Here is a 9,896-nt window from a genome sequence, read left to right as displayed (position 1 = left end):
AAGATAGCTCAGCCCCATAAAGCCAGGTTAGTTTAAGGCCACTAGTTTTCATATAACGGATATGGTAAACTTGGTTTTGGTTGAAGGGGCTTTTTTCGTGAGCCTTGTTTTTAGACCATAAAATCTGATAGACCTTGTTAATAAGGGTTGTTCCTGGAGGACCCATCATAGGTACTGCTCAGCCATAGTATCAAGAAATCGTTTGTGTTAGTCACCATATCATGTACAAGACTGATTAATCTGATGAATTACTAAATTGTGTTTACAAAAAGACAACACTATACATCAAATATTAAATAAACTGACTTCATCTTGACGCGCCTTGGGGGAAAAAACTATGCAAAACATGTGGCAAAAAGTGTGATAATACAAACAAAGCTTGTCGCTCATTAACATCTGTGCGTTATTTTAGTTCGAAAAGTTTGGCTTTAGTTTTTCAATGGATGGATGGAGCCAGTCACATGACCTGCAATTTTAAACCGCGGCCGCAGCGTCCTGGACGGGCGCAGCCACGGGGAATCGCCCACACCCGGCTGGGGTGAGGTGCGCATGCGTAGTGCAAACCTCAGGAGTGGTTCTGTTCCGCGCCTGCTCCTCCTCTCGGCTCGCTGCCCCGTCCTCCTGGCACACAGCATCACATTTGTTAACGACAGAACCGAGCAGAGCCGCGGTAACCTACGAGCACGGCGGTCTGCGGCGGGGCTACCTCGTCTTCTGCAGCCCAGTCACTGAGCACAACACGCTGACTGACCCCTGGCCGGTGAGTAGTGTGTGAAGGTAAACGAACGGTTGGTCATTGTGCGGGGGAGTACGCTCCGTTTGACCAGGTAGCTAACGTTAGCTTGCGATGGTCCCTTAACGTCACTCCGTTCCGCGGGCCTTCGCCCCGGTTTGCTCCCGCTAGCAACCGCTCTGCGATGCATCGGCAGCACCGCGGGCTCGTGCGTGTGGTTAGGCTCGGATGCCGAGCTAGCCAACCGTAGCCGGTGAATAGCGCTCAAGCTATTCGTGCTAATATTAACGTTACGTCTTATTGAAACCTAATACGTTATGGAAGACTGTGTTTTTGAGGAGATCGCGTCTCTGCATTCGTGAGCATCGTGGTCAGCTCCAGCAACCTAACGCTGACTTAGCTTGCGATTGCCAATGTTCTGGAGGTAACGTTAGCTAACTAGCTACCTTGATTTTTTGTGTGTGGTTCTGTGTTGAAGTTCCGCCGTATGTGTGGTCGTTTGTGGTTTACCTTGTTGTCATTGGCCTAATCAAATCATTAAAGCCACTCGGCAATGCAAACCGTGAACGTATTTGGAGAGCTCTTAAATATTTAAACGAATTTAACGTTTTTTTTAAACAAGATTCCTTCTGTTTCAACAGGACATTGTGGTTAACATAATCCATTTTTTAAAATATTTTTATATTAGTTATTACATATATTTTGGGGGCCATTTTTACAGATGAGAAAACAGTAGTTGAATAAATCTAAATGTGTTACATGAGCATGTATGTCCTATGAATTATTTTTGATCCACTACCCCGCTTGGTAAAGACTGTCATGGTTAGGCCTCTGCTCAGAGCACTGCACTGCATGGCTGCATGGTTTTCCCCCTGTAGGTGTGTAAAAACACCTGCTCATGGGGAAGCTAAGCATGCTGTAGAAAGCCAGTCGAAATTATGCCAAAGTTTGCAGCTGTGAGATGTGATCTTCTGCAGAAAGACCAGATGGATTTGCTGCCCCATGGGCAGGCGGCGTAGCGTCTTTTTCTGAAATCCAGGGCATCTTATAGTTGCTCTGTTGAGTTAGACGCTGGGGGAAAATGCCAGCCAAGTTTTTTTTCTTCATCTATGCATATGAATTTAGGACTCTTTGAAAGGGGCCAAATTTGGCATTGTTCCAGCTGGGGGAAAAGATTTACCTAAAAATGTTGTTTGGTAGGAATGTCAAATTGTGATAACTCAAGACACAAATTAATTGCTTATCATATGGTTTTATACAATTCCTGTAACAAACACTAAATATGAAACAATAATGCAATTTGTCATAACCACGTTCCAACCACATTTAGAAGTGAAATGAATGAAATAGTAGATGAAAAAGTGGTTTAAACGGTTAAACAGCTTTTTTTTTTTCTTCTTTCAAACAATGTTCAAATTGTGGTTGTGTGTCCCTTCTTACTTGGTAACATAATATTTGTGTATGTTGTTTGTGATTTACAGGCAACGTCCTTGCATGACCACACCACCCGGATTGCCTTGTACGTTTGGCTGCCATGATGCTTGGGTTACAGGGAAGTACTTCAACACCAAAGGTGTATCGTTGTGTGGCATGTTCAGCTACCTTCACTGGACTGGCGTCCTTGCTTGTACATCAGGCAACCCATGCCGGTGCGCTCTCCAAGGTCCCTGCCCCGTCACAGCCTAACATCAGCCAACGGGAAACCCTATTTGGTAGTATGGACTCTTCTAGTGAGCATCCCAGTCCACCGACACTTTTGCCTGATAGCCATTCTCCTTCTTTTTTTATTTGTGATTGTGGAGAGGAGTTTCAAGACTTCAGTCTTATGCTGCAGCATAAGCGACTACATGTACCTCAACCACAGCTTCTACAACCTCTGGACAGTAATAGTGTTCTTTCTGGTGGAACAGATTGTGATAAAGTCTTTCCTTCCCAGCATGTATCCTTCGTTCCAACAGTAACTCCGTCATCTTTGGTTCTCAGTGTCCCTTCTACCTCAAGGTTTCCAGATGTCAAATTACCCGTATTGGCAGACCACAAAACCGATATAAGCCTGGAGGATGTCCCATCCATAGCAGCCGCTCCTCAAGGCCAGTGTAAACCCACTCAAGGTCCCAGTGAGAAACCACTTGAGACCATGTCAGCCCCAGCAGACCAATCAGCGGAGACTATAGAGGACATGAGTTTGCTAGACAAAACAAATTCTGTTCCCAGCAGCAAAAAGGGGGAGAGTTTGTCTATTAATAAACCCCTAATGAAGTTGCTGGCATCAGCATACATGAACCGATTTCAAAATCCTCTCTCGCCAAATCAAAACAATAACACCGTTACCCCCAAACAAGAAGTTGTCCCTGTTGATATAACACCAGTTGCAAAAACTGAAGTGTCCGCGATTAACGATCTCTCGATAACACAGTTGAGGCGACTGCTTGCAAAACCTGGTGTTAAGACAAAAGCTCCATCCATCAGCAAAATTCTTGAGGGCAGTAAGAAAAGGGTTGTCTCTCTGACAAAGACTTTCTCCCCTGTTGTGGTCCTTGAAACCCGTCAAAAGCTCATGGCTCCTTTCAGTAATGGCACATATGGGGAATATCAATGTGGCCGCTGTCGAAGGGTTTTTCACAATTTAGACAAACTGGCCGAGCATCATTTCTTGCACAAAAAAGAACGGATTAAATGTTGCCGTCGCTGCAAACAGCTCATCATTGGCCGGCTGCCTTTACCTGACAATCACGTATGCCCTCAGTTAGGAAACAAAACCATATCGCCATCAAGCTCTTTCCCACAAAAGATCGTGCCCTTCCACAGTCTGAACAATTCAAAAAAAGTATTCTTTTGTCCGTTGTGCAAGCACAACTATGCACGCAGGTGGAACCTGAAAATGCACAAGTGTCAGGGCCCAGGCTCCGCCCCTTACCCGCACGCCAGTTCATCTTTTCGCAAAAGGCCAGTATTGAGGTCAAACAGCGAAGACAAAACAGATGGAGGGGTCAAAGCCGGACCTGAACTCAACAAGAGCGTTGCAGTGGGCACCGAAGTTACCAGGCTTAGTCGTATCAAGGTAGAGGTGACGTCTCCAAATTCACTGCAGTCTGCGGTTTCAGATTTGGCCTGGACACATCCGGCAAAAAGCTTCTCACCTTTCTACTCCAAATCTTCCATCAACCAGGCACAGAAAGATGCCTCTCAGTGTGGCATGTCGCTCCAGCAAGGACAAGAGAACAGCAGCTGGGATGCAGTTGAAGCAGAATGTGATGAACAAGACAGCGACGAAGGGGAGTGGACAATGCCCTTGGATGATGAAATTGAGGTGCTGGGCTATACCAATAAAGCTGGTAATGACGCACAAGTGAAGTCAACAGCAACGACGGCGCCCAGCCTGCGCTATTTTGTGAGGGGCGGTGTGAGGCGTTACCCCTGTAACCGGTGCCAGAAAACCTACAGCCGCCCGTCTACTCTGAGGCGCCATCTGCGGCTGTGCGGCTTTAGGTTACGCGGGCCCGCAACGTTGAGTGGCGGTCAGGGCGGCGCGCCGCTATCCGTCAACAACGCAAAGCCGATGTTTGCTTGTTTTGTCTGTGGGAAGACCTTCAACCGCAAAGACAACATGATGGTTCACAGGAGGAGATGTCAGTTGCTACGGACAATGGAAGCCGGCGGAAAGGTGGACGGAAGGGCCGCGCAGCCGGCCGCGTCAGGCATCGCGACGGCCCGTCAAACCAAGGAGGACGACGGGGGCAACTGGGGCATTATGTCGCTGCCCTCGGTGCTTCCGAGGAGGGTGACGTGCGAGTGTGGCGTCGGATTTACGTCCCCGAGGCTCCTCCTGGAGCACCTGCAGAAGCATGCGCAGGAATCCTACACGTGTCCGACGTGCGGAGAGACCGTGAATTCTTGGGCGGACTATGAAGTTCACCTGCAGATCCACATGCATCCTCATCACCAGCTGCTGAAGGGAATTCAGCCACAGCGGTCGCAACCTCTGCTGCTTCGATTTCAGCAGCAGCAGCAGCAGCCCTCTCGGCCCGTGGATCAGCCTCAGGCCAAGCAACCGCGCCCAGTGCAAGCTGCGAATCCAGCAAAGAAGAAGCAGCAGCGGATCATGTGCACGCGGTGCAATAACACGTTCGCCACGCGCTGTTCCCTTCGGAGGCACCTGTTGTGGAATCGATGCAAAGGTGTGCGGGCCACTAACCAGCCCAAGGCTTACCACTGTTCCCACTGCAACTCTGACTTCCCGAACTCAATAAGTCTCATGTTTCACCAGAGGAGCGGGGCTTGCAAGCCCGCCATCAAGCCCGTGCGTTGCCCGGTTTGTCTTCGCTGGTTCGGCACCGTGGACGGATTACAGAAACACCTGCTGACTCACAAGCAGACTGAAGCGCACCGCTGTGATGTCTGTCAGGGCACATACCCGAACGTGAAATCCCTCAAAAACCATCGCAGGAGGATTCATCGCATCATGGCTGGAGACACACAGCCCCTAACCCATGAACAGCTAACTACTTAATGACAACAAAAAAATAATCTGCTACCTGGGAGTGGTGCACATAGAGGAACACATTTTATTATATCTGTGCCAAATGTAGTTTACTGTACAGCTGAGTGCATTTATACATTTATTTGGAGTATCTTAGTGTAGCTTGCTGCTGTTGGCTCGTTTTCTTTCACATGTAAATATTTTTTTTTTACATAGCTTCATTATTTTGTAAAGGCTTCTTGATATTTCATCACAAACCTACATCACAGGGTTTTAGATGTAGCTGATTGTTGTTCCCTGTAATAATAAACCAACCATTTAAATAAACATGTTGGTTATGTTTTGTATCTGAGATGTTAAATTCAAGCCAGGATCAACTCTTGTTTTATGTTTCTACATTTCACTCCTTGTACAGATATTCTTTTTTTTCTGAATAAACAAAAAAAAAGTGGTATACTTATTAAAACAAGTTCTTTATTAAGTCCAATCCAATAGTATGGTAGAATTTAATGAGCATGTTACTATTTTTTGATCATTAGGTATTTATTACAGTATAAATAATACTAAATGTAAGGGTTTTTCTTAGATGAGCCATTGGTTTGACCAGATGTATGACCTGCATTGGCCTTTGAATAGGTCATTTGTAATGTTCACATAGTTTTAATCTGCAGTAGCATAAAATAGATTTAAATTAGAAAATCATCTCATTGAGTTAATTATGTGGATTTTTTATTTAATTTGATACATTTGCCTCCAGATTATGTACAGACAGAATGCAATTAAATAGGCAATGTATAGTTTTTCTGTCAAGTCGGAATTACAAACTGGGCTAAACATCCACGTTCACTTTGTTTCTTCTGGTTTTTGATTATCTTTGAATCTAGAATGTACGATACAGATTAAACATGGCATTAAATTACATGGTAAATGGGGTCAGAATTTATTTACTTCAGCAAGTTTTGAAAACCATCTTTACCACTACTCGGCAAATAAATTGCCCATCAGTATATCGAGCAAAGCACTATTTATTCCACATTGTGCAAGAGATCGCTTCACAGCTGTTCCAACCATACTGTTGATTTACATAAGTATTTAAAGAGTAAAAAAAACAGATTTTCTTCTTACAAGTGTTGATAAAATTGATCACTTATTTACCACCTTAACCAAGGCTGGATAATTATTGTTTTTATCAACCTAATTTATAGGAAAATCCAGTGTTTCCACTGATTTTCTTTCTTGGTAATAGGATCACATACCAACATAAATTCTGTATTTTTTCAATAGTCAAAATTCTAATTGATAATCATTTCTTATGTAATCCACCTACAGCTCTGCCGATGCCTAAGTAGTATGCTATTAAATGGAGCCACCAAAAATGTGTTGACACAAACACTAAAGGCGACTGATCCATCATATTTTGGCTATTAGATTTCGATAGGTTGTAGTCCTGTAACAATTTAAGCCTGTGGAAAATACAATCAACACAGTTTTGACTCTTGATTGTGTTTAGGAGGCGACTCCAGTCGGAAGGCGTCACTCTAGCGATGCGAGCCCCGGATGTTTGCCTGTAGAAGCGCGCCATTCGTAGAAGAAGAGAGTGGGGGGCGGTCTTTCCTCTTGTTTTTCGGTGTGGCTAATTGCCACCTACTCGTTTCTGTACACCGGCAAGTTAGCCCGATTTTTGCGGTTTTGCAAAACGACAATCGACAAGCTAAGTGCGGCGTGTTGCAAGGATAAAGCACGCTATTAAACCCAGCAACACAAATCGATGTGACGGTAGGATGGCGTTACTTTTCAAGAGCTAGTCGAGGCTAACGCTAGCATGCTAGTTTTTGAAGCGGGGCAAGGGCGCGTTTAAGTGAAAAACACTTAAATTAATTGTAAAACCTGTCTTGCAAACGTATTTTTCCTCAACTATTACGCCGCGTGAAGTATAATACAGTAAAAATACAGCCGTGTTAACGTTAATCGGACCAATGACTATTCTATTCATTCCACAAAACGATGCTTGCAGGCTAAAATAAGATGACGTTGGTTAGCGGTAATCTGACACAGATTTTAAGTTTAAGACTTAATTGTATTCGTAAAGTCGAGCGAAAAGTTAACTAATATTCAAGTGAAACTTTAAATCTACGTTGTCTGCCTTTTGGCATAGCACTCCGTTGTGTGTAATGGTTAGCACAACTAACTTGGCTCCCTGTTCAGCTGGCATCAGTCACTATTAAGTTAACGGCAGGTAATGTAGCAATTGAACCAACGGTACACATTTTGCCTTTTGTTCGTTTCCAACAGCAACGCTGCTCTAGAGGGCTCCCCACAAACGGGAGAACAGAGCCGACCGGGCGATGGAGAGAGGAAGGCGCAGCGTCCTGGAAGATGGCCTGGGCAGAGACCTGATGGACGCCGGGCGCTTTTGCTTCAGCTGTGAGCAGATATTTGCCAATCGGAGAAGCCTCGAGACACACAGTTGTTCTGCGGCGAGTCACATCTGCTCCTGTGGAACGGAGTTTGTTGAGTATGAACACATGCTAGATCACAGCACTACACATGAACCGGGTCACCAAGTGCTTGATCATGGAACAATAAAGAAGCGCAGAATTGAGAAGCGCCTGGAAGAGGAGGAGCAGCTGAATCGGCTACAGACCGGCCAGGTGGTCTGGAATGCGCCGTCTACATATTTGCAGCCTAATTCACCCCTTACATCAGCTGCCGTGAAGTCTATGCAGATACCGCAAGTGCCTCAACTGCAGCACTCTGTGTCACACACATCTTTGCCCACAAAGCCCAATAAAAAGGATATGCAGAATATTTTTGCAGGTGTTGGTTCGCCCACAGTGGATCTTTGGACACTTTACCAGCCTGTTGTGCTGGTGCCAACAATGCGCAAATTTAACAAGACACAGCCTTACATATGCGCTAAATGTGGGCAGTGTTTTACAACACGGTCTTCTCTCATTTCTCATCACAGCTCTCATGTCACGGATAAAGTTGCTGGTTGTATAGGATGTGGGCTGCTGCTCTCCAGCAAAAAGTTAGTGCCTCGCTTTCATGTTTGTAAAGCACCCAACACCCTTACTACCAAATTCAGAATCATCACTGCAAAACCGCTCGGGTCAAAGATGGCAAATGTAGCCTGTACAGACAGGAGTCCGGCCGTTGCAGAGCCGCTGCAGGCCGCTCCCTATCTACAGCTCAAGAGCCAGAATCCCAGCGCAGCCAGTAAAGGCAGTCGATCCCCACTGATTCCTTCCACCCTGCAGTTGGAAAATCAGAAAATTAGTACATACAATAGAAACAAGCATAGGCTTAATGTGTTTCAATCCATGCAGGGAAGGGGTCAGAAACTTGATGCATCAAAGTCTTATATCACTGCCCCCCTTCCATCGATGAGTCATAGTCCAAATCCCAGTTCATTAAATAAAAGCAGTAATGGGTTTGCTCCCTCTGCCCAGTTTAGGAGGCCCACACAATCTGCATCTGGTAAATCTGGCAAACCCATGCAGACATCCTCTGCATCAAGTAGGTTCCCATGTAGAGTTTGTCATCTGCTTTTTGAAACTGCTCATCTGCTACAAAGGCACAAATGTGCCAAAGCACATGAGTTTATGGCAAAGCAGGTGCGAGTTGGAAAAGGGCATTACAGACTAAAGGGAGTGGCCAGTGCAGCTAAGATGAATGGCGAGAGAAAGCTGGGGGTTCCAGTTTCTGGTAATTTCAGGAAAAACAAAGTTGCCGTCGGTCTGGACAAAGTGCAAGGGGCGGGTTCTCTGAGCGGGAAAACAGGAGGGAACATGGACGACGATTGTTACATAGTTGAAAGCGGACCAGACAAATCTGCTGAGATGATCTACCAAGTAACCTCATCGGTCCCCATTAAGACTTGACACACCTGGGGAAGCACATCTAACTTGCAGGTCAAATATTTTGCTCATCGTGGACCAAGAGCATTAAGTCCGTAGCGCTTGAAGAGCATCTACATATTTAGCCTCAATGTACGGGAACACAAGGCTTTCTTGCTGTTTCCAAACTTTGGAAGAAAAATTAGTATAGGATTACTTGTGGCAACAAACATGCATATTAATTAAGCTGGATTTATTTTGTCAGTTCTGTAAACGGTTTAATGATGGTGCCCCTGCAATTGTTGTAGAAATTTGTGATGTTAATCCAACAGGTCATGTGCTTGTTTTACCCATATTTTGTGGGATAGTCATGCACAGTATTTTAATTTTTATATATATATATGTGTTTTGAGGTTGTTGGAATTGACCGCTATGCCTTGTGTGTCGGATGTCTCAAACTGTAATGTTGTATTAAATATTTTCCATTTGATTGGGTGTGTGTTTATGGGATATTGCTGCATTTTGTATTGTCAACAAGGTTATTAACATGAGTGCTTTTAATTTCTCCTTACATGCTAATACTTGTATTTCAGTTTTATATTAAATGCTTGAACAGTTGTCAAGGTGCCTGACAAGTACATTGGCAGTAAGAATATGCGCGGCAGTAAAATGTGTTTATATAATCTTTTGATGCCTTATTTCAGACATAATTATGACATCTATATTCTCAACTTGGGATACATGCAAAACACTTTTTCATAATGGTCTGTTTGGTGTATGGTTTTCTGTCTTAAGGCCGCATGTTCCATCAGGGGGAGCATTTCAAAGCAAAAAAACAAGCTTG

At 44.7% G+C, this 9,896-nt stretch overlaps 2 protein-coding genes across 3 annotated transcripts; both read left to right on the top strand.

The window, feature by feature from the left end:
* The first annotated feature begins 141 nt into the window (after nt 1–141).
* Nucleotides 142–6,266, top strand: im:7147486 (zinc finger protein Xfin). Of its 2 annotated transcripts, none has more exons than XM_037453795.2 (2): nt 142–760; nt 2,215–6,266. In XM_037453795.2, the coding sequence occupies exon 2, from the start codon at nt 2,268–2,270 to the stop codon at nt 5,241–5,243; it is 2,976 nt and encodes a 991-aa protein (XP_037309692.2). In that variant the 5' UTR covers nt 142–760; nt 2,215–2,267; the 3' UTR covers nt 5,244–6,266. The 2 variants fall into 2 exon arrangements, with proteins under 2 accessions (XP_037309692.2, XP_062421712.1); XM_062565728.1 differs by lacking the exon at nt 142–760 and adding an exon at nt 851–1,157.
* Nucleotides 6,267–6,742: 476 nt separating this feature from the next.
* LOC119197473 (uncharacterized) lies at nt 6,743–9,309 on the top strand. Its single transcript, XM_037453809.2, has 2 exons — nt 6,743–6,989; nt 7,506–9,309. Exon 2 carries the CDS (start codon nt 7,559–7,561, stop codon nt 9,095–9,097), a length of 1,539 nt encoding a protein of 512 aa, XP_037309706.2. The 5' UTR covers nt 6,743–6,989; nt 7,506–7,558; the 3' UTR covers nt 9,098–9,309.
* Nucleotides 9,310–9,896: the final 587 nt, after the last annotated feature.

The sequence above is a fragment of the Pungitius pungitius genome, chromosome 11, assembly GCF_949316345.1.
Source record: "Pungitius pungitius chromosome 11, fPunPun2.1, whole genome shotgun sequence".
NCBI lineage: Eukaryota > Metazoa > Chordata > Actinopteri > Perciformes > Gasterosteidae > Pungitius > Pungitius pungitius.
This window is presented reverse-complemented; position numbering and strand designations above follow the sequence as displayed.

What these genes read in the sequence shown, in the direction of transcription:
- im:7147486 (XM_037453795.2), top strand. Translation starts at nt 2,268, where the DNA reads ATGATGCTTGGGTTACAGGGAAGTACTTCAACACCAAAGGTGTATCGT.
- LOC119197473 (XM_037453809.2), top strand. Translation starts at nt 7,559, where the DNA reads ATGGAGAGAGGAAGGCGCAGCGTCCTGGAAGATGGCCTGGGCAGAGAC.